At 56.6% G+C, this 24,233-nt stretch overlaps 1 protein-coding gene across 27 annotated transcripts in view; it reads right to left on the bottom strand.

Annotated features, from left to right (window-relative positions):
* CACNA1G (calcium voltage-gated channel subunit alpha1 G) overlaps positions 1 to 24,233 on the bottom strand; it is a 63,453-nt gene that overhangs the window by 35,259 nt on the left and 3,961 nt on the right. For 26 of the 27 annotated variants that reach the window (XM_072780073.1, XM_072780072.1, XM_072780071.1 and 23 more), the window contains exons 2-9: positions 20,186 to 20,297; positions 19,895 to 20,028; positions 19,372 to 19,469; positions 17,110 to 17,269; positions 16,310 to 16,610; positions 16,047 to 16,139; positions 12,776 to 13,559; positions 10,071 to 10,447 (exon numbers count right to left, since the gene is read on the bottom strand). In XM_072780073.1, coding sequence (XP_072636174.1) covers positions 10,071 to 10,447; positions 12,776 to 13,559; positions 16,047 to 16,139; positions 16,310 to 16,610; positions 17,110 to 17,269; positions 19,372 to 19,469; positions 19,895 to 20,028; positions 20,186 to 20,297 — 2,059 coding nt within the window. The remainder of the gene's footprint in view (positions 1 to 10,070; positions 10,448 to 12,775; positions 13,560 to 16,046; positions 16,140 to 16,309; positions 16,611 to 17,109; positions 17,270 to 19,371; positions 19,470 to 19,894; positions 20,029 to 20,185; positions 20,298 to 24,233) is intronic. The other variant, XM_072780069.1, reaches the window with a different exon arrangement.

The raw sequence follows: 24,233 nt of genomic DNA on the forward strand, positions 1-24,233 counted from the left end.
ACCAGGGTCAGCCAGTATGGCCAAGAGTCAGCTATGGGGGCCAGGGTGGCAAGGAGCCCATGGGTCCAGCACAACTCGAACAAGTCCTTGCTCACCAGACTACAAGTGGAGGCAAGAGGGGGGCCCTGCCACCTGACCTAGTGAATGAGGTCACCGAGAGGCAGGACCTTGGATCCCTCCAGGATTGGTGCAGTAAATGTGGTAGGGAAGAGGCCACTGTCAGGACAGATAAATCTCAGGGCGCAGAGCCCTCCCAACAAAGTGGATCCCCAACTCTGTGCTCCCAAGTCCAGTCTGCCAGGGAGCCATGGTCAGCAAGACTGCCTCCCTGTTGCTCTGCCACCTGCCCAGCTGTCCATCCTTGGATTGGATAAAGGTGAAAAGCACAGACCACACAAGTGCAATGCTTTGTGAGTTCCGAGGCTCTCCCTGGGTCTTACCTCATGTCTTCCATAGAACAGCCCTGGCACCCTTGTTTTACAGAGGGGCAGAAAGGTCAAGAGATGGTGAGCACCTGGTTCAAAGTCACAGGGCAGGGACAACCCAAGAGTGGGACCCAATCCTATCTCGTTCTGACCCTGATAACACTAGGTGGTCAGGCTTCAAACCCTCCCCAGGTGCCAGCAAGGGGCCAGTGCATCCATACACATGGATGGACTGAATTCATAATGTTCCTTCCAAAATATATAAAATTATATCTCACATGAACTTAGATGTATGAATAAAGAACAAGTTGATCTGAAAACACAGCTGAGGTGCCCTTACAATGGGTGAATTTTATGGCATATAAACGATGCCTTAAAAGAAGCTGCCAAAAATAAAAAATTAATAAAAAAAAAAGTAGCTGAAAGCACAATAGTTTTTGGTATCTTGTATTGACTCCATCAGTAAAACTTTTTTTTTTTTTTTTTTTCCATCAGTGAAACTTAAAAGCACAACCAGCATTGGGCACGAGAGGGGATTCTCAGCAGTTCCAGATGTCATCCATGGGGGTCCCAACAGTCTGCCCGATGGCTCATGGCTCCTGGATGCCTGTACACCGGCCCGCATTGTCCATGCGGTTGAGGAGGATGGCAGCAAAGGCTGGAGCTCCCGCCTCACCCCTCCAGGCAGCTTTGGGACTGGAGCAGCAGGGCGAAAGGAGAACCGGGCACTGTCCCTCAGCCCGTCCTCCAGTTCTTGCACCCTCTCGCTGCACACACTTAAGGGCGATGCCTATTTCCTCCTGGGGCCCCAGTATCCCTTCATGATCCATGGGAAAAGGCACTCCTCCCCAAGATGGGTCTGCCCAAGTTACTAAATTGGAGGCTGGGAATGTTCTGCAAACGCAGGACGAGGACACAGAGACACAATCTTAGCAACACGGTTGCCCCAGGGACTAGAGCCATGATCACAGCCACTGCAGCAGCAAAGGGGAGGGGAGGGAGCCAATTTCTGCTCCTACCTTCCCCGGCATGGCACTGGCTGATCCCTCCCTCCCAGGATTTCATTTCCTCCCGGCCTCTGAGGCAGCCAGGGAAACTGAGGCTCCAAGAGATGTGGTGCCCCGAAGTTGGCTTAGGAAGGTGCAGAGCAAGGGCTGCCTGCACTTTCCCTTGCATCTTCCGAGCTGCACACCCCTCCCCTGCAGGGAGAGAAGCCACGCAGCTGCACACAGGCCTGTCAGCTGGGCACCAGCCCGCTCCCCAACTCTTTCCTGCTGCCAGCAAGTCCCTTCTCAGGTCTAGACCTATCCTCCCTTCTGTTCACAGACATCAAGGCCCCTTGGAGTCTTCAGGAAGTTGAGGCCAGGCAGCCTGAGCTTCTCCCACCCGGGGGACCCAGGCTCTTCTCTGGGAAAATGCTAACTGTAAATGCCCCATCTCCCAACACTTCACCTCCCCCCTCAGCCTGCCACGCTGGAGCAACTGTAGCCTTCCATGAGCTGCTCCAAACCTCTCAGCACCAGGACTCCCCTGAAACCCACAGCACCTCTATTGACCAACTCCTAATGGGTTCCCTGTGCACAGAACACTGGCGATCAAAGCGTGGGGGTGAAACCAGAGTGTGGGAGGCCTGCCAACTCTGAGACTCTCTACCTGTATGACCTTGGACAGGTCCCTTAACCTCGCTGTTCCCCAGTGGTCTCTTCTGTTAAACAGGGTAGCATCACCTCATGACCAGCTGCTCTGCAGAACACAGGAGTTCAAGACTGCGGACACCCAGCCCAGAGCCACGCTCAGGCAGCCCTGTGGGCGCTGACAGTGGAAGCAGGCCTCACACGTGGCAGGATAGACCACCTGGAAGGCTGCACGAGGCACCACGCTGGGGGCAAACAGCGGGAGCACCCCAGGAGCTCAGAGCCAGCTGGGGCCAGTGTCAGTGAGGCAGAGGTGGCAGGTGGAGAACCCCGTGGAGGGCCTCCCCGGCTGAGGGCAGCACGCGCAAAGGTGCAGAGGAAGGAATGCACGGGGACCAAGAATCAAGCAGTTCTCCCAGGTCAGAGGGTGGGAGGGGCCCGTGGCGGATGTGGCTGCAAGGTCCGCAGGGCCTGGGCAGGATGGCCTTGACTCTGCTCCACCACCCGGGCTGGACTTGCCTCTGCCCACGACGCTGCCACTGGGGCTTCTAGGGGGAGGGAAGAGCTGTGCAGAGCGGTGTATTAAGAAGATTAATCTGGCTGCAGTAGTGGCAGCATGCTGATGGCTTGGAGAGACGGAGAGATGGAGACCAATTAGGGGGATACTGCAGCGGTCCAGGCGGGAGGCCTGGGAGCTGGCTCCGGCACATGGGGAAGGCGAGAAGGACGGTCGAGCAGGGTGACCACTGAGCAGAGGCTTGCACAGGTCACCCCTCCACCCCACTCTCCTCAGCTCCCACAGCTCCACTGACCTGGAAATCTCTACTCCCTGATTCTGACTCCTTGGCTCACTTCACCTCTGCTTTTGGCAGCCCTGTCTGCTGCACCCCCACACCCAGGAGGGGGCAGTCCAGGTGGGCCACAGTGATGGGATAAGGGTCACTGGGACCTCCTCCCTCCTCCTCCTCTAAGGGAAGTCAGGAGACACCTGAGCGGCAGCTGGTTTCCAGGAAACCCCACGGGCTTCACCGTATAGATCATGGCCTTGCCCTTCCGAGACCCCTGGGATTTCTCCCACTTGGAACTTCGCCTCCCTGGGCAGATCTCCTTCCAGCCGCTCGTGCCCACTGGGCCCAGTGCCCCCTAACCAGGGGTGGCCTTAGCCTCTCCCCACAATCTCCTGCCAGCTCCTCAAAGCTGCCCCAAGGAAACACACAAGCAAAGTAGGTCCAGGGCACCCACAGCACTCAGCTCGGAGAAAGCCAACCCAAAGCCCCCACCTGCCAGAACAACCTCTCAGTCTGGAGCCCCTGTGGACCATTTCAAGGCTGCCCTCCCGCCCCAGACCTCAGAGGGCTCCTGCTGGGCTGGCCCCAGCCCAGGTAAGTCCCCACCCCCTCCACCTCTGCCTGGGCCGTGGAATCGCTGCTCTGTCACGAACCTGTGCTGACTGGACAGGGCAATGCCAGCTGGGGGCCTCACGGCTGCTCTCTGCCTTCCCTCACCATCCTCTGCTGCTGGGGCTCCACCTCCCCCTCCTCTGCTGGGGCTAATCCAAACCCTCCCCCACTCCTTGCCCCACCTCTGTCCCCACCTCCAACCTGCCCCCTCCCCATACCGCCAATCCCACTTAAGGGGGCCTCTACTTCCCTCCCCACAAACAGCTCTGCGACCTGCTATTTCTCCTCTGCTCCTCCCTCCTCCCCTCCACCCCCTGCACCTCCATCCCCCTCCACACATACCCCACTCCCTGGGACCCCCAGGACCCATTCTCATGCATCACTTACTCCTATTTCCCTCCCTCCTCCAATCTCCTTTCCTGGACTCTGCACTCTGTGAGTGCAGGCCCAGTCCCCCCAAACCCTGCCCCACCACCCCAGCTCTCTCCAGACTCTCTTCCAACCGCCCCTTAGTGGATGCCAGGGCAGCACCTGAGCCTGCTGCCAGCTGCACTTGCCAGTGCCCCTGACTTCCCTGACCGGGTAGGAGTGCCACCTCCTGCCCTCCAAGAGCTCCTCTCCCACTGCCCCCTTTCCTCCCTGAGTTCAGTCAGAATCCTCTCCCTCCCCTTGCCCCCAGCTCCTAGAATCCCCCCTCCCCAGCTATCACTGGGGTGTGGATGACACTGAACAATCTCCCTGCAAACCCTTGGCTCCTCACCCAGAGAGCCAACCTGCCCAATAGCATTCCCGGGATGGCCTGCATCCAGCTCAAATGCAGCACATCCAAAACAAACCTGTTCACCCCCTCTTCCAAACCTGACCCTTCCCGGACATCACCCTCCAGAATTCTGTCTCAGAAACTGGGAATTATCTAGGATTCACAGGGGCCCTCATTCCTCCAGCAGCAGGTGCCAGGCCTATAGACCCTGCCAATGGCAGTGCTGGCCCTTCCCCCTGTGTTCCCCCCACCATCCTGGGGACCCTCTGCCTCTGACCTGAGGGACAGGAATAGCTTCTGGGCCCCTCCCTCAACCCAGCCCACACCCGGGGGACTCTCAGGCTTCCTTCAATGCTGCTGGACTCACAGGGGCTCCTGCTCAGACACCTTGGGTGGGGAGGGGGGCGGGGAGGCAATGACTGTCCTTCAGAGTGTCCCGTGCCACCCTGTGCACTTCCAGGCTGGGCTGTCAGAATTCCCCTTCATCCTCCCGCTGAGGCCTCGCTGCCCCTTGCCCCAGCTGCCAATCCCACCTATCTTTCAAGGACAGCTCTCAAAAGCCACCTCCTTTGTGAAGCTCTTTCAAGCCCCCACCTGGGTGTGAGCCTCTCTCCTCTGTCCCCAGAAGCCTCCTTTACAACATTTGGCATAATCGTCCATGAAGCAGAACTTTTCAGCTAGAACCTAAATCTCTCCGGTGCTTCTGGCTCCGTCCCCCGCCCCCTGCCATTCTGTTCTTCTATTCTAGCAGCGTGCTGTGCACAGGAGGAGGTGTTTGCTGAACTGGAGGAGCCTAGAGCCACAGGATGCTTGAAGGAATGTGAGCACCCCCTTAGCCAGCCATCTCCAAAACGGCACCCATTGCCCCCCGCCCCACATCTGGAGAGACTTTAGAAATCTGGGGCCAGGGCAGCTCTAAAAGGATCATTCCCCAATATCCTGCTTGGCCACCATGTCAGTTCTTGAGCCAAGGCTCCTCTGTCTGGAGACCAAGAATTCATGGAAGGCCTAAGGGACAGGCTTGGGGTGGGAGATGTCTGTAAACCCTTGTCCTCAAAGGCCACATTTGGGATGTCCATGCATGTGTGTATTTTCTGGGGACAGAGTCCCCAGTTTTCAGCAGGATCCCAAAGAAGTCTGTGAATGCTCTCAAAGGGAAGACCTGCCACATCTGGATTCTCCCCCACGCCCCACCCCACTCCACCCCCAGCTTCCCCCGCCTTGAACAGCTGACCTCACTCACTTATAAATAGAAACCCTCCCTGGACATGGATCTAGAGTGACAGGATGGATCCAGAATCTGAGCAATGAGCAGAATCATCACCTGCCCTGTCCTCTGCTGGCCTGAACAGCAGTCTGCTCGGGACCCTGCCTCTCTCTCATCAGCAGCCCAGGAGACCACTGGGCCACACGACCCTCCTCCACCTCTCTCTGTCATCCCTCCTCTAGAACGTGAAGTTAGCCTCTGTCCTCGGCACCCCAGAGCCAGGAAGGGGTGGTTAGGAAGCCCTGGTGACACCAAGACCCCCTCTCTGTACCCTTCCCTCCTCCTGGAGCAGCCTGGCCCCAGGGCAGACCCAGGCAGACGCAGCATCTCTTCTGAGCCCCAGCAACCTGCTAGCTAGGCCCGGGATGTCCCATGGGTGCCTTGTCTCAAATATCCTGCAGCCCCAATCTGCTCAAGGCCCAGTGTTCCCACCCCAAGCAGGAACTTGGTCTCGTCCTTGTTGGGTCCTTCCCCCAAATCTCCAACTGGTGTGGAGTCCTGCAAATTCAGCCCCCTGCCCATTCTCCCCAGCACCCCCTTCCCTCCACTTCCAGGAGCAGAAATGTATGAACCATCTGGACCCCTGCAATAGCCCTCTTGTTGGCCTCCCTGCCTCCTGTCTCCCGTCCTTGACTCCAGCAGACTTTTGATAGAACCCATGCCAGCTTGTATCACTGACCTGCTTAAAACGTTTTTTGGGAATTTATCACCTTCAGGAAAAAATCCAAACTCCTTCCTGTGCCTCTCAGGACCTGGCCCTGAATTTTTTCCAAACTAGTCTCTTGTCACCTGTTCATCCCAGCCCCAACCCAGTACCTCACTCACTCACTCCGAATTCCTTATAAATCTCTCAGTTTTGGTGTTTGGTGGTTGGTGCCACTGACCCTCCCTCATATTGTGCCCTACACCCCACCCTTCACTGGCTAGATCTCACTCTTCCTTCAGATTCAACTCCCAAATCACATCCTGCATGAAGCTCTCCCTGAATCTCTCCCGGTCTGGATCCCAGACTACTCCACATAGCCCTCTCTGAGTGCATACCACATCAAATAAATGTGCCCGTTCAACTTGTTGGTGACCTCTCTGAAAGGAAGGATGCGGTGCCTTGGCCCAATGTGTGCACCCCTCTTCCCAACCCCATTCAGTGGCACCACGTTGCTAGCTTGATGACAGCATTTATACCATGGCAATTGACAAATGCTGTAAACACCACAAATCAGGAAGTTTCCCCCCCAACTCCAATGGGCAGGAAATGTGTGTGGGGTGGATGGATGGATGGATGGATGGATGGATGGATGGATGGTTGAACGGATGATGGATGGATGGATGGATGGATGGATGGTTGAATGGATGATGGTTGGATGGATGGATGGATGGATAGACGGATGGATGGAAGGAGAGAGAGAGGGATGGATAAATCACAGCAAGCTCCTTGCTCCAGGTTCTGCCCCCTCATGGATAGGGGGCACACACATGCTTCTCCTCCATCAGATCACATCTCTGTTCTTGAGTCACTCCCTCCCCAGTGTCCTGTGTCCTTGTCCTCCTCACTAGTCCCTCTGGGAGAAACAGTCCTGTTAGTTCTCACCAGCCAGTGGGTTAAGGAGTGGGGGAGGCAGGAGGGTGTGGACAACATGGGATCTTCCTGGGGTAGGGTTGGGTATGACAAAACGAGTGCTTCCTCTGTTGGTAGAGAGTGGCATGGGGGTGTCACCATCCCCTGCAGGAAAATCGAGGGGTAAGGAAGGTGACAATGGGAGAGGACAGGCCTGGGGAGGGCAGCAGGAATGGGCAGGAAAGGGGGCTGGGCTCCTCGCTGGGGAAAGACACAATACCAGGATGGATGGACACGATCTCCTCGTTCAGGACACTACACGGACACCCTGAGCCTCTGGGTCCTCACCTCTTTCGGCCCGTGGCTGTCTCTCTCCCTCGGGTCTCCTCTGGCTCTCTTCCTTCCCTGGCTCCCCCTCCCCTGTCTGGGAGGCTCCATCCAAGTCTGTGTCTCCAGCCCTGCCCATGTGTCCTCATCTACCACTGGGTCTCATTCTCTGTCTTCAGCTCTCTCTCTCTGTCACCCCTGTGTCTCTCTGCCTCCGTCTGTCTCCATTCCCTCCCCAAGTGTCCATCTGCCCCTGCCTGTCTCTATTCCTCCTGTCCCTGCCTCTCAGTCCTTCCCCCCTTTATGGCTGCCTCTATCCCCACAGGCCGGCGTCTTGCCCACTGGGACCCCTTCTCCTGGTCTCCACCTCCCTCTGCGTCTCCGTCTCCCCCTCCATGGCTCTGTCCCTCCTCGGCCCCCGCATCTCCTCACTCCCCTGGCACCCCCCCCAGCCTGTTCAGATTCCGAGGCGCAGATGGCAGGACGTTCACGCCGCAGTGGCTGCAAGCACAGGGCCGTGGCTGCTTCTGGGACTTCTTACCACCCCTGGCCCCGAGCCTGCCCGGCAGCAGTCGGGCATCTGGCCGGCCTGCTGGGGACTCCCACTCACCCTGGTGGCGCCTTCAGCAGCCAGGTCCTGGGACAAACTACCCCTCTCCAGAGCAGACCGTGTAGCGCCAAGTGGGGGCTCCCTGCTGCTGAGGGAGGTTTGGTGGGGGGGGCTGTCCCCTGCTTTCCTCAGGACCTCGGGCAAGGGGACCCCTGATGGATCCCTTTCACTTCCTCCCCAAGGGGGTGTCCTTCTTGACGTCTAACTGAGAGGCTTCTTGCTGCAGCTCCATCAGCCCTCAGTCTGTGACTCAGCTCCTTCCCCACATAGCTAAAGCCTCCACCGGCAGCCTCCGCCAGGGCAGATTGTGGGGTTCAGCACCCCCAGGGGAGGGGCATCTGACCAAGGCCAGAACTGGGGTGAGCCAGAGGAGGCTGCGGTTCAGGCTCGTAGAGCCAGGGTAATGGGAGGTTAGGGCTGCCACGGCCTGGGTCCCCACAGCGGAACACGCTGCCCCCACCAGCCTGGCACAGTGGAGCACCTCTCCCCAGGAGGCTGGCTGGGCGGGCGTGTGCACACACACCCACGTCCCAGGCGCCCAGACACAACACCCTCACCACAGTGCCATACTCCCCACCTGCTGGCACTGCAGCTGGTGTCCTGTCCCCTCCCTGCACCTCACCTCCAACAAGAGAGAACCGGGCATAGCCACCTGGTGGGGGGAGTGTCGAGCAAGAGGAAGCACTTGTTCTGTCCTACCCCGCCCATGGTGCGATGGTGATGGCGGAGGGACTGGGCCGGACAGTGCAGCTGGGTTAGGAGCTGAGTGTGCACGACAGGAGGGGCACGGAGGTCAGCAGGGTGGGAGAGGGGGCCCTGAGCCCTCTGAAAAGTGACCGTCTCACATCAGCTCCAGCTCTGGCTTGGACCTATGCCCCCGGGGCTCAACGGAGACCCTCCCCCACAGGTACCACCTAGCCCCTGTTGCCAGCCCCTTCCCCCAGGCCCTCCACATCTCTAATATCACCTCAGTTCTCTACCAGGAAAGGTCAAGTTCTGGCACCCCAGTCCCCTGCCTGAGCCTCAGGGAGGCAGGGACACCCAGGAAAGAACAGGAGGGCCTGTGCTGGCAGCACTTACTGGCTGCCCCCCCCTTTTCCAAGAATCAGCCAAGGGGGTGACCTAGAAGACCAAACTGGGGCAAAGGGCTGTCTTCTGGAAAGAGCCGTTCTGGAAGGCCCCATGGGGCCTGCTCCTACCCCCAATCAGTGTGTGTGTGAAGGGGGGGAGGTTGGGGGCAGTGGGGTCCCCAGGCCACCCTTTGTGTCCTCGCACAGCTCTAGGAGTGAGAACAGCCTCCTCCCATTCAGCCCAGATCCTATTGCTTGCAGCCATCAGCCCCACAAAACAAGCCTATTCCCTCTTCCACATGACAGCCCTTCAAATATTTGAAGACAGCTCGCCTGTTCCTGCTGAGCCTCCTCTTCTCCTGACTAAACATCCCGGTTCTTAGAACGATTCCTCAAACGCGACAGTTTCAAGTCTCTTCACCATGCTGGGCGTTCTCATCCACCCAGCCACCCCACTCACAGCAAGGCTCCTGGACTGGAGGCTGGGAGCAGATGGCCTCCCTCCCTACCGGACGGGCCTCAGCTCCACCCAGGCGCAGCCACCAACCCTTTCCTCCTTGCCCCTACCCACCTCTAGCCAGTCACGCCCCCAGTTATCGAGTCAGGTGAATGCTGGGGGGTCTAGTACTGGGCTGAGGGATTCCCCAACACCTTCTCTCCCCTCTGTACCTTCTCCAAAGACCGGAACAAATCTCTTCCAATGACTTGTCCCTCCAGAGAAGCCTTATCCCTGATGTTCGCCCCTCATTCATCCTTCAAAACCCACCTCCTCTGAGAAGCCTTCCCAGATAGAACATACCCAGCTCAGACCCTGACTGCCTCAGGCAGCCTCCATACACAGAGACTGTGTGACATTCACTGGTTTTTACCCTCCAGAGTCCCCACACATTGGTAAATCTCTTGCCTGGCCTCCTCCCTGCCATAAGGTCATGGCATGGAGAAGAAACTGGAAACGGGGGTGGGAAGGGAGGAAGGCAGAGGGTCCCCAGCCCCAGGGACCGTGCCCTTGCACACGCCCTTACCTGTTCATGGTACTCGATGCCCATGCTGAGCGTGTTGACCAGGATAGCAATCATGATTCCCCGACCAAAGTACTTGCTGTCCACAATCTTCCGGAAAGTGTCACAGATCAGCCTCCAGAAGGCCAGCACAGAGTTGGGCTCCACGTCCAGCCCCAGGCTCTGGCGGTGCCGGCTGTGGGGGTCCCGGAGATCACCGTGGTGGACGTCTTGTGTGAGCTCATAAACTGCCTCGCTGTCTGAGTCAGGCATCTCGTGGCCGGCGAGCTCCACCTGCCCTGCCCCCGCCCGGGCACAGTAGGGGCAGCTGTCTGGGCCACCGGCTCCACTGTCTGCCTTCAGGCAAGGGCTGGAGATCTTGCAAGAGCTTTGGCAGGCGCCTAGGACAGGAGGGAAGAGATTAGGGGCTCCAGGGTTTCTTACTTGGGGTGGCCCTCCCCTCAAAGTGAATATAAAATGAGTTGGGAGGGCAGCCCCGGTGGTGCAGCGGTTCAGCGCCGCCTGCAGCCCGGAGTATGATCCTGGAGACCCGGGATCAAGTCCCACATCGGGTTCCCTGCGTGGAGCCTGCTTCTTCCTCTGCCTGTGTCTCGGCCTCTCCCTCTGTGTGTGTGTGTGTGTCTCTATGAATAAATAAATAAAAATCTTAAAAAAAATAAAAATAAAATGAGTTGGGGCTCTTTCAATGACAGGGGTGCTAGGCACTTAGTGGGTCAGGGGCGCTGAATGCCCTGCAGTGTGGGCAGTCTTAAGCTGCAGAATGCCCCCAAATGCCATTAGCATTCCACTGACAGTCACTGCTGGCTGTCCTAGGGTTTGGCCTCATTGTTCCCTGAGATCCTGGGCAGCTCCCCCATCCGAGAAGCCTTTAGCAAGGAGCCTAGACCAGCTCTCCTCCCAGGAAGCCAGCCCTGCATCAACACTACTCCGAGTAGCATTTCCCAAGGGATCCTTAAGACACACACACACTCACAGATCTGTGTTCGTATGCATACACACCCAGACACATACACATGTGAGCATACACATGCACACATATACTATGTGCACATACATACCGTTTACAAACCATGCATATCTGCACAGCCAAACAAGTGTTATATAATGCACATGTGCTAGGCATGTGCACACATGAGCATGCACAGACCAGAGCACCACCCGTGTGTGCACACCTTCAACTGCACACATCAGACACACAACGTACACATGAACACCAAAACGTGCGTGCATAGGCACACACACATACATTGGACACCTTCGTGCACACATATGCACATACATACACACCAGGATGCACACGATCATACGCACAGTGACCTATCCCAAGACACCAATGTCCATTTAAATGAGCTTCGATCACAGAAGCTGAGAGCCAGAGGGAACCTCGGAAAGCACCCAGGGAAAGCACGTCCGTGAAGCACAGGCACCTCGCTCAGGGCTGGCCCCCCAGTAAGCATCCAACAACGTTTCCCTTTCTGCCTGCACACAGGAGGGCTCACTGGCAACGACCACGGTCCCAGCCCTGCCTTCTACAGAGGAGGGAACGGAAACATGCGTGCGCGTGATTGGCTTACATCCCACGACAGGGTGGCGGGAAAGCTGGCACAGGAGCCCCTCGCGTGGCATTCTGTGACGACACCTTCTTGTCCCAGCCCACATTCCCACATGACAGCCCACACATATCCCACTGCTTTCCCGTGCTACATCCTTCCTGAAACGTAGGCCCTGGGGTTCGGCTACAGTGAGTCTGTCTTCAGGGGAGGGCTTGCCACCCTGTCTGCCAGCAGTGGTGGGGTGGGGGACACCCACAGGCATGAGTGTCTCACTTCCCCTATGACACGGGCTGTTCCTCCCACCAGACTAGCAGCCCCCTGAGGACTTGCTGCTGTTGGTCTCCAGTTTCCCCCTGGGGAGCCAATGAAACTCATGTTTACAAGAGGCTCCTTAGTGTGGTGCATGATGCCGGCCACGGTCACACACCATTTCCCCTCTGGGCCTTGCAGTGCAGCATGTGGGTCTCCACGTCAGGCAGCCCTGAGCGCATCCCTCACCAATGGCACAACCTTGGGCAGGCAAGTCAAGCGACCTCTCCGAGCCTCCTTTCCCTCATCAGTAAAATGGGGACAATAGGAAAGCTTATCATTGGGGCACTTGAGTGGCTCAGTGGTTGAGCATCTGCCTTCAGCTCGGGTCATGATCCTGGGGTCACGGGCCGAGTCCCACATCGGGCTCCCTTCTGAGCTGGGAGTCTGCTTCTCCCTCTCCCTCTGACCCTCCTCCCTGCTTGTGCTCTCTCTGTCTGTCTCAAATAAACGAATGACGTCTTTAAAAGAAAGAAAGAAAGCTTATCATCTAAACTATTGAGGGGACCCAATGGAATTCTGCCTGCAAAGCACGTGACAGGCACATAATAGTCGGTCACCAACTGTTAAGTATTCTTTCAAATGGCACAGAGCAGAGCATACAGCAGGTGCTCATCACATGATAGTTATCGCTCTCATTACAACACAAGAGTTAAGATTCCCATTTTAAGGGTTGAGCAAATTAGGACTTCAAGAGGGGATGGAACTGGCTGAGGGTGACAAGGCCTTGAGTGGCAGAGTGGGAATCAAGGGCTGGACCTTCTGACACCAGCACCCCCAGTCCTCTCTGGGATACCATGGGGCCCCTAGGCAAGGGGCACAGCAGGCCCCACCCAGAGTTCTCACCTGTGCTCTGTGTCTCTAGTAGCTTGTGCATGGAGCTGTAGGGCCCGGGCGGGATGTTGAGGCTGGTGAGGGTGGGGGGTCCAGAAGTGGGGGCCACCTCCACTAGCGCTTTCTCCTTCAGCATCTCTGGTGGAGGGCTGGTGTGCACAGTGGGGTACACCTTCCCGCTGCCCACAGTCCTGCCCGACGCCTCAGATGGTGACCTGGGAGGGGGTGCCTGGCAGCGGACCGGCTCCAGGTGGCAGTCGGCATGGTAGAAGCTGTGCACAGATTCTGCACCCCCTGGAGGGCCCCCAGAGAGGGCTGGCGTCGAGGGTGGTGGCAGCATGAGCCGGCGGGACCCACTGGCATCCTTGTCCTGAATCTCCGGGCTGGCCCGGGGGGCCCTCAGCGTCCCATTGCCCAGATGGTAGTGGTGGTGATGGTGGTGGTGGTGGTGCACCAGGTGGTGGACGGATGGACGGCGGTGGGAGCGAGAGCAGCTGCCGCCAGACTGGGGCTCCTGGCCTCCACGGGGCACTGGGCTGCTCAGCAGGCCGACCCGCACGCCCGCCGCCCGGGAGACCTGGGCCAGCCTGCGGGCCGCTTTACGGAGGATGTACACCAGGTACTTGAGCAGCTCCTCGTAGCAGCTGCCCGGCTCAGAGAAGCTGGCCAGGGTGCTGGCGTTGGACAGGAACCGCACACGTTGCTCTCGCATCAGCTGGCTTTCCCGCTGCTTGGTCTCTGAGAACTGCGTGGCGATCACCACCAGGCACAGGTTGATCATGAAGAAGGAGCCCACCTGTTGGGGTGGGGACAAGAAGAGGAGATGTCCTGAAGAAAAGGGAACCGCAATGCCAGTCACTGCATACCAAGCACTTTCTACACACCAGGAGCCGGGCTCAGTAAGTATCCAAGCATGATTTCATTTTATTCTCATGACAGTCTCAAGAGGTGACACTTTTATAACCTCCATCTGACAGGTGAAGAAATAGGCTCAGAGAGGTCAGCTAATGCACAGCAAAGCTGAGACTTGAACCAAGCTCTATGGAATTCCAAGGCATTGCTATTGATCATGATAGTATCCTATAAGGATTTCTTTCTTTCTCTTTCTTTCTTTCTTTCTTTCTTTCTTTCTTTCTTTCTTTCTTTCTTTCTTTCTTTCTTTCTTTCTTTTTTTTCTTTCAAGATTTTATTTATTTATGCATGAGAAACAGAGGATTTGAGAGAGAGAGAGATAGGCAGGGACACAGGCAGAGGGAGAAGCAGGCTCCACTCCATGCAGGAGGAGCCTGACATGGGACTTGATCCCTGGTCTCCAGGATCCCATCCTGGGCTGAAGGTGGCGCTAAACCGCTGAGCCACCAGGGCTGCCCCCTACAAGGATTTCTCCCAAACTCCCTGCCTCTAACCAGCCCCATCCATGGAGATTCTGAGCACCCCTCCCTAGTTCCCATTAGGGGTAGAGAAGGCTGTAGAGATGAATGCAATCTTGGGGACATGGGGTTTTCACACTGGATTGAGACTTTGAGGTCTTGGCAAAAACACTGTTTGCAAGAGTCCTGTGTCTAATCCCACTTCTAGCTGTATGCCTTTGGGTGTGACACTCAACCATGGGACCTCTCTTTCCCTCTGATCGTTGGCCTTGCCTGTACCTTCTTTCCCTCCACCTCTCTCCTCCCCCAGCGGGTGATGGGCTGAATTCTGATCCCTGCAGACTAGCTAAGCTGCTACCCTGTCTTGCCCACCCTCCCTCGTCTCTGTCTCCATGCTTCAGTTTCTCCACGACTCCAGGATGGCCATTGCTGGGGCGATAAACCAGAATGAAGGAAATGAATATTTATGGTGACAAAGCAGATCTTTTTTCTAGATTGTGTCCTAGTAATTATGATAATTAACTTCACTAGTATGATTCCAGAGAGCTGTTTGGAAGATTTTTCACGGGGTGTGTGGGTGGAAACTAGGCCCCTTACCACCCTGTCTGCTTCCTTCCCCTCCCCTAAACCTAGGGAGAGAAGCACACTGAAAAGACCACGTTTCCCAGAAGTGTTGGCCTCACACCCCAGGTGATGGTGGGGGATGGGAACAGGTCCCAAACCTGGCCCTTCTGCCACATGTAGAGGCAGGAGGGGGTGGCCCGGAGGACTTGTTTTTTTCTCAGGACCTAGGCTCTGCCTTTCACCAAGAGCTGCCTTATTCTGTCTCCACTTCTCCCAGGAGTTTGCCCGAGGTCCTGAGTAGATCTTAATCTCTGTCTTATTCTCTTTCTATCATATCTGTCCCTCTCTCTGGCTCTCTGTCATTGTCCTCTTGGTGACCTGGAGGAGGGCTGGACTTGGAACCTCCATAGCCTGGAGTTGAATTCTCAGCCTGGCCATTTCCTTAGCCTAGTGATCAGCCCCTCTGAAGCCCAGAGTTCTTGTTTAGGAGTCGGTGCTACACTGCCTACCCACCCCACCTCACAGGGGACTGTAAGGATTAAGCAGGCAGCAGATGTCGCAGCACACATCAGCAGCAACGCCCGCCCAGCCAGATCAATCCACGGCACACGCTGGGCCCGTGATGGGGTCAGACAAACGAGGAAACGTGTGTTTCCTCTCTGTGAAATGGAGATGATAATGGGATCGTGGTGAGGATTAAATGCACCAGCACATAAAAAGTGCTTACAGCAGGACTGGCGCATAGTAAGTGCTCAATAAATATTAGCTGTAACTAGTAGCAGTTCAATTATGAAGCAGGAATGGTAGTGATTACAACTATTAAACATTGCTACTCTTGCCTCTGTCTTCTGCCCTCGTGAAGCCTTGGAGCTTATGAGCTGGAAGGAACAAGAGGTCGTGCAGTGTTTCTCAACGCTGAATGATGGAAAGTCTGGGTGGTACAATTCTTTGTTTGCAAGGCTGTCATTTCAGGATGTTTACCATCTCTCCCCAACCCCCCAGCCAAATGCCAGTAGTGCTCTCCTAGACCTCATGAAAAACAGGGCCACCCTTTGCTATTTCCAAATGCTCCCTGGGTTGAGAATCACCCATTTTACTCATGAAGAAGCAGAGGCCTAGGGTGGGGGTGGGGGCCTCATGGGGAATGACTTGCCCAGGGTTATAAGTGGTACTAAGCAATAGAACCAAGCCTTGACCTTGAATTTCCCTGACTCCTCATGACGGGTACCCTCTCTGCTTGATTCTCTGTGGGACCTGTCCTGAGACCAAGCCAGCCTTCCTCTCTCTGGACTCCCTGCACCTGCTTCCCCAGGATCACCCTTCCCAAGAGGGCCCAAGGAACCACTCACGATGATGAGGAGGATGAAGTAGATGAAATTGTAGAAGGAATGAGCATCCATCACGAAGTACATGATGTCGACCCAGCCCTCCAGCGTGATGACCTGGGGAGGGGGCAGAGGGACAGGGCGACTCACTTGGGACCCCCTAAAGCCTCCTGCGGTCTCCTCGGAGGCCCCAACCCCAGCCCGGCCCTGAGGACGACCGCTTTGAGGCCGGACTGTGTCCTGGCACTTGCATTCTGGGGAACCTTCAGGCGCCCAGGCTGTCCTACCTGGAAGATGGCAATCCAGGCATAGCCAATGTTGTCGAAGTTGATGGCGCCCTTGAAGGGGTTGTGCTCCCCTGCCGAGCAGTTGGTGTAATACTGGTTCCAGTTGACGCAGGTGGTGTTGCTGGAGCTGTTGTAGGCCTCATAGTCCAGGCCGCAGGGGGGGCCGCCACCGCCCTCCCCACGCAGCGTGGGCACACTCCTGCATGAGCGCATGCCGTTCTCCCGTGGCTGGGAGCAGATGAAGGGGTTCTCGTCCTCGTTCTCGGTCTGGTAATAGCGCTCCAGGTCCACACTCAGGGGGCTGCAGGGGGAACAGGAAGGAGCTGGGAGCGGGGATCTCTGGGGAGAGGTCCCAGGAAGGACAAGGGGTGTGAGCCCACGGAGATCTGCAAGGTACACAGGGACCAGAACCAGGCAGACACCAGGCAGGGGCAGGGACTTGTGGGTGTGGGTTGGAGGGCACCAGGGGTGTGAGGACTAAGTGTGAAATTCCAGAGCAAGGATGACAGAAGGTTACGTCTTAGAGTGATGGCTTTCCAATGTGGCTGCATATCAGATTCATATCGGGGCTTGTAAGGATCCCATGCCTATGCTGAACCCTAGACCAAGGAAATCAGTCTTCAGGGGACCCAGGCTTCCGGAATTTTTTTGCAATTCCCCAGATGACTCCAGTGTGTAGCCAAGTTTGAGAACCAGACATTCACCAATGTGAAAACAGAAATGTCAACAGCAGCAGAGACTGAGATAGGTCCCAGCCCCACAGCCACTCCCAGGTCACCCCCATCCCGGGCAACACTCACAGGCTGAAATTCTCCGGCAGGAAGCATCGGTTACGAAGCAGCCCTGCCCACAGCTGGACGCCAACAATGCCGAAGATGAAGAAGACGAAGAAGCAGAGCAGCAGGACGTTGCCCAGCATGGGTAGTGTGTCCAGCAGCAGTGTGACAAGGATGCGCATGCCTGTGGGGGCAGAAGCCACGCTGGGGGTGCCAGGCTGGCCAGGCTAGGCTGGCTGCCACAAGCCTGGCAGCACTCCCAGAGGGGGCGCATCGGGGTTTCCGGGGCTAAATTGCCTGGCTCAAGCTGGAGGGGAGACCAATAGACACCTCTAACTCCACGGGCAGGCCTGGCAGCCCCTAGATCCTGCCCACTAGCCCTCTTGGCCCATTCACATTAATCAGTGCACAGTACCACCAAGGAGGAGCCAGAGCGATCAAGGTTTCCAAAGCTCTCCCCTGTACTGCACCCCACCTAACTCGGTTTACAGATGAGGATCGAGGAGGCTCAGAGGACTGACATGACTTGTCCAGTATCACAGAACTGCCCAGAGCTCTGCTTCTAGATCCCACCTCCCAAAATACACACACACACACACACACACACACACACACACACGCACACACTCCAATCCTACTTCCTTCTCTCACCCGACACAGTCACCTGACCTTTCTAAGTTATCAGTTATCACCACTGCAGGCATTGGGGAAACCGAGGCAGGGAACTCCAGGAGGAATGTCAGCAAGGAAGGAATCTCACTTTGAGAACCAGGCCTTCACAAGGGTCCAGATGCCCTGAGCTTCACCAGGGTTCGGAGCCCTCTGCCCTGAGTGCATTCTCTGTTGATACAGATCCTCACATCAGATGTGAGGAGACCCAAGACCATCTTCTCAAGTGGCCGTCAATTAACAAGTCCCTCTGCAGGGAAAGTCACCATACCCCCATCCCAACAAGCCCTGTTGGCAACACTGACCTCCCTCTCCACTCCAGGTTCAGGACTCAATCACCCCACAGGGTCTGAACTATGCCCCCCCCTCAAAGCCACCAAGCCCTTGTTAAGCATCCAGACCTCTGTAATGGCTGGTTTTGACTCCAGAAGTGCCACTCATGGCCCCCTGGCCCTCCAGGGAAAAGGTTTCTAAGCACAAGCTAATTAACCCTCCTGGTGCCTGCAGCCATCCTGCCTTTCCAGCCCAGCCTTCTCAGTGAGTCCCTCACCCCGCCCCCCAGCCCCATCCTCCTTCAGTTCGTCTGTGCTCCAACTGAGATCAATTCCTCAGGGTTTGCATTAAGGGAATTACACCAGTGGTTAGACAGAGGTCTATAAATCTGCCAGCCATCACCTGGGGCAGCGGGGAGAGGAGGAGATAGCATGCCCCTTGTCTGGAGCTCCTGTTAACACTAACACCTCAACACCCAGAGGATGCACTGAGCAGCTCTGACCACCTGCATCTCACACACACACACACACACACACGCACGCACGCACACACACACACACATGCACACACAGCAGAGGGGGCTGCCACTACATTGGGCCCAGAGCCCCAGAAACATGTCCCTACCCCTGACTCCTGGGACTGCCATGGAGACCATTTGCAGCTTGTGTAGTTTGGGGGAGTCGCAAAGGGGGCCTGAGCAAGGGTGGCGGGGCAGGATGGAGGGGGAGCTAGAGCTGCCAAAGCCTGGCTGGCTCGGGAAACCAATGCAGTTTAATTTAGATAATGGTCCCGCAGTCAGTTGCGGCAGCAGGTTGGAAGGGGGTGGGAAGGAGGAAGGGGACACAGGCAGAGGATGAGACATGCAGTGGCCTCATCTGGAGAAAAGTCATACTCAGTGTGGCTAGCATGATCTCACCAATGACAGCCAGACTGCATGAGAAGCTGTTCTAGCTGGAAGAGGCCATTATAACCTTCCACCCACCCCTCTTGGCCTACCAGCCTCTCCACCCCATTCCCACTCACCCCTGTTCCCCCTGCCGGGAGCTGTCTTCTAGCTGAAGGGCAGGGGTCATCTGAGACTCGTCTGTGACTCTGACCCATATCAGGCTAAAGTAAGGGGGAGAGTCTTTCCAGGTAACTCCCACAGTGCCACAGCCAGGTGTGGGATCTCCATGTGGCTCTGGTGGCCCCAGCTCCCCCTGAGCCCTTCTCTGATGAGGTCTGCCTGGGAGTGCCAGGCCCTGACTGCCAGGCCTTGGTGAGGAGGTAGGGGTGGGATGTGGGATTTTCATATTTCCCCTGGGGGCTCTCCATCCAGGGGCTTAGGGCCAAGGGGTCACTCACTGGGCACCCGGTTAATGGCCCTGAGCGGGCGCAGCACACGGACTGTCCTGACAGCTGAGAAGCTGACGTTCTGCAGGTCCAGCGAATACTCCAGCATCCTGCAGGGAGGGACCCAAAGGGAGGCCCTTTGAGTCTGAGGCCGCCATGGGGGTCAAAAGAGGTCAATGAGGAATCCTGCTGCAGTGGGGAGACACAATCTCTGACTCCTCCCCCTCCTCTACCAAGGGACCCCGAAAAGCCGGCTCTCTGGGGGCAAGGTCACCCCCAAGTCAAGTACAGACCCCCATCAGAGAATGAACAGAGGAGGGTGCAGAGGCAGGGACCATGGAATTCAGGAGCACAGGCTTGAGCATTACAGGCAGGACAGACTCAGACCCCAAGGGGATCATGGGGAGACAGCACCACTGGAGGTGGGCCGGGCAGGGGGGCGGCGGTGTGGGGGCAGTGCTGGGGCCTAGAACCCTGGCCCCAAGGTAGGGACTGATCCGGTCATTGCTCTCCCACCTCCAGCCCAGGCCCTCACCCTGCAATGACGATGAAAAAGTCAAGCCGGTTCCAAGTGTCTCCCAGGTAACATTTTTTCCCGAAGATGCCCAAGGCCACCATCTTCACCACCATCTCCACAGCGAAGAAGGCAAAGATGAAGTCATCAAAGGCCTGATGTGGGGACGAGAGGCTTTTGAAACTGAGAGGGGGGAGGAGGAACGCCCCCCCACTCCCTCCCCCACCAGCAGGGGTCAGGGCTTCTCACAGAGACAAGTTAGCAGTTACTCCGCTCAGGAGCTGCCCCTCCCCACACAGCAGGCACACTCACCTGCAGGATCCGGCAGCGCTGGGAGTCACAGGCGATGTCCTCACAGGGCCGGAACATGCCCAGGGTCACACAATTGAGAAGGATGACCAACATGCTGATGCGCTCAAACCAGGTATCCGGGCGGTCAAGGAAACAGCGGGCCAGGGCTGGAGCGGAGCCCGCGCCCCCCAGCCCTCCCTCTCGCCTCCTGCTTCTTGTCCTCCCACCCCCATCTGAGACGCAGCCAGGTCCAACGGGAGGGGCCCACGTGTCTGACCGACTCCAGGCCCGGGCCCACCTTGCCATCACCTCTCTGGACTCAGCTTCCTCAGCCGTAAAGTAGGAAAAGCCACAAATACCCTGACTATTTGCACAAACCATTTGGGGGATAAAATCGATCGTGCCTGTGGAAATGCCAGACACCAAGAGTGTGCTGCTGAATCTGAATCCCATTCTCCCTACCTCCCAGGGAAGATGTGAGAAGCAAATGAGAGAATGTATTGAATGTGTGACACAAACCTAAAGTCGGATTATGCCTGCTTTACAGTTTACCAAGCGCTTTCACGCCACGCCACATCTGATGCTCACAACAGCCCTGTGAAGGAGCCCGGGTAGATCATGTTCTTCCCCAGAACCCAAGCGCACTGAGGCCCAGAGAGCCAAAGTCACGCGCTGAAGGTCACGGGAGCAGCCAGGATGAGAATGAAGTGCCCAGGCTCCTGATCTGGGACAGTTCTTTCCACAGTTGCTCAGGCATGCAGGGGAGGGGCTGTGAGGATGTGCTGGCACCAGACAGACAGGCAGAGGCGGCCCAGAGGTCCACGGCTATAGCGGCTCCTTCACCACAGCACTGGAGCCAGATGCCGCCTCTCCCACCACCCACCAGCCCCTTGGCCTCTCAAAGGCCTAGATGGCCTCCGAACACACTCACACATTTAACTATGAGGACCTGCTACATACCAGGCCCTGTGGTAGATGTAAGTCTCCCAACTCACGCAGAGTAGACAGTGCTCTGCACACACAGACCCCAAGTCTTTCCACAGAGTGGATTTTATTAAGGGGTTCACTACCAGCCCATCAACAGGAGAATGTACAGAGTGGCCTCTGGACCTTAGAAGGTTCTGCACGCTGGACTCACAGATAAAGTGACCCAGCATCCTATTTTTCTTAAAGAAAATATGGGGTGGGGAGAACAAAGAAGATAGAAAGGAGCAGAGAGTGGAGCCTGGGCAAAGGAGGGGCATCAGGGATGGTGCCATGGCAGCCCACAGCATGACCGGCCAAGCTGGACTGTGGGACGCAGAGTGCCTAGAGCAGCTGGAATCTTCCATCATAACCCCACTTCTGCAGTGAGAAGGCTTTGTCCGGGGACCCCAGGACTTTCCTCCCAGCTGGTCCCAGCTAACCCCCCATCTCTGGCCTGAACCTCAGGCCACCCCGCTCCACAGCAGCTCGAGACACCCTCGATCCCCTCCCGGCCTCTCTGCCACCTAGGCCGTTTGCCCTCATATCCCTTCCCACCGACAGGCACCCAAACAGGCCGAGGCACTGCAATTTCCCATGCCTCCACCTCCCCCTCACAAGAATAAGAGTAAAAATTTTTTTTAAAAAATAGTTCTAGGTTTTTGGGGTAAGTATATGGAAGGGGGAAATAAAGAGTGCTCTGTTTCCATGGAGCTATTTTCCAGAGTGGAGTCAGAGCCCAATGGATGCCTCCCCAGAATGAGGGTCAGCCAGGGGTCACCCTGGAAAAAGGAGGATAGGGAGGGAGCTCCCTTGGGGCGATTATCTGGAAGGGGAAAGACTCGATTAACCTTCAAGAATTGGTCGGCTTTCCCCAAGCTAGCCCCCTCTCCTCTGCAGGAAGGGACCCATGTGAGCAGATATCTTACAAAGGAAACGTGGGTAGTTCTCTAGGAAGAGGGGCTCCCAGAACACCTGTTTGGACCCCTCTAATGGCAGTGATTCCACCATGCCATCTGTGCACTAGTCTTATCTCCCTGGCTGAGGGAGGGACACTCTGATACATGTTCACATCCCCTACAACGCTGACAGTAGTACCTGGCACGTAGCCGATGATCAATACATGGGGGGAACGAATGAATGATGAATGAATGAATGAATTGATCAATCAATCGCCCTGCTTAGAAGCCTGTGAGTCTCCCCATTCATGTTCTCCTGCCTTGTTTGCATTAACAGTAATACATTGATAGCTGTGAGGGGGAGGGGCAGAAGTGACACCACAGAGGAGCTGGGACTCCTTCTGTGCTCACTTTAGACATGCTCACACGAGGGCCTCTTAGAGCTAGATTCTGCCCCCAAATAACCCATTTCCAGCTCTAACCATGCAAACCCCTTCTCAAGGGTCCCCTTGGCAATTTAGCTTACTCCCAGGTACAGCCTATCTGCTGTCTACCTTTCCCCTTTCCCAAAAGGTGAGCATAAATGGACAGGGAAGACACTAAGGCACAGGGAAATTTGGGACCATCTGAATTGAGAAATAATTAATGAGGACGGGGGGTCTTTCACCCTTCTCAGGGTAGGGCTCGTTTCCTTGGGAACATGGCCTTATGTCACTGTGTGATGTTCCTCTGTTGCCATAACAACAGGAGGATGTGTCACCAGGTGGTGTGGATTTGTTGCTATGGCAATTTAAGGGACCCCTCACACAAGAACTCCCCTTAACCAGACTGCCATCCTGTCCTCATGCAGAGAAAGGAAAGCAGGAGACCCACAGGTTATCAGGTTGGGGGGAAACCATGTGACAAATCCCCATGGCAACCAAGGGAACGGGGGACACTGGTTGCCATAGTGACTATGAGAGACCTGTGCAGTCACATGTCTACTGTTGCTATGGCAACTGTCCGGCCTGGAGTGGATCCCAAAGGGGGAGGTGGGTAGGAGAGGGGAGGCTCTTTCTTCTCCCCACAACCCACCATCAAAAGCAGAGAAAAAGGAAATGGCAGGGCGAGGAAACCCACTTCCATCCCTCCTCCTCTTCTCCCTCCAGGAGAGAGAACCAGAGCATGTTATCTGTACAACTGAGTCCTCTAGAGCTTTATCTAGAGCCCTTGCTTAGCCTGGCAGCTGTAAGGGGTGAGGGGAGGAGAGAGGAGGACAGGGGCTTCCAGAGACACAGGGGGTAGGGGGGCCTCGGGTGTGACTGGGAAGGGAAGCAGGTGCCCCCAGTTGCCCCTCTCCCCAACTGAAGCCTGGAAATCTGAGACTAAGGAGCACTCAGGAGGAAATGGGCCTGGACCCAGGAATCCTTGCCTCCTAGTATGAGTTGGGAAGGTGGGATCCTTGTCTTGCCTGCCCCCCCCCGGGAGAAGCTGGCATCTCTGGGGGCTTCAGCATCCCCCAAGGGGGGCTGGGATCTAGGAGCTCAGCGGTGTGGCTGGCACTGGGCAGGCAGAAAGGGGGATTCCCCCAGCCAAGCCCCCACTCCCACAGCCTGTTTCCCAGTGGTCTCCTCTGCTCCAGCCTGTGGGCGTGTGGGGAGAGAGGTTTCCAGCTGAACTGAAAACTGAAGCCCAAAGAAAGGCAGCCGGCCCCACCCAGAGACAGAGACGCGAGACCCAGAGACACAAGAGAGCCGGCCTGTTGGAATCTTTGGAAGGGGAAATAGTCCAAAAATCTGATTCAAACGTCTGTGACTCGTGTGTGTGTGTGTGTGTGTGTGTGTGTGTGTGTGTGAGAGAGAGAGAGAGAGAGAGAGAGCACACACACGTGTGAGCAGTTGTGTCTGTCGCCACCCTGGCTGAGGCAGGCAGGGTGGGGTGAGGGCTGGGGCGGGAGAGAGCGAGGGGTGAGGGGGGGTTGCGTGGTGGGGGTAATCCCAGGAATGGCTCCAGCTGGCACTATGGGTGATGGGGAGTCCCCCAGCAGTTCCTGGAGTAGCGTGGGCGTGTGACCCAGAAGGAAGGTGGGCCTGGGGCAGAAGGAGTGCCAGGGGGTGCTCCATTCCCCCAGTCCTGTTCTATTCCCCAGCCCTCCTCCCCAGAATCCCCTCTGGAGTTTTAAAATGAGAGGAGGGAATTGGTGAGGAGACAGGAAGAACACCCCCTCC

The sequence above is a fragment of the Canis lupus genome, chromosome 16 (assembly GCF_048164855.1).
Source record: "Canis lupus baileyi chromosome 16, mCanLup2.hap1, whole genome shotgun sequence".
NCBI classification, from domain to species: domain Eukaryota; kingdom Metazoa; phylum Chordata; class Mammalia; order Carnivora; family Canidae; genus Canis; species Canis lupus.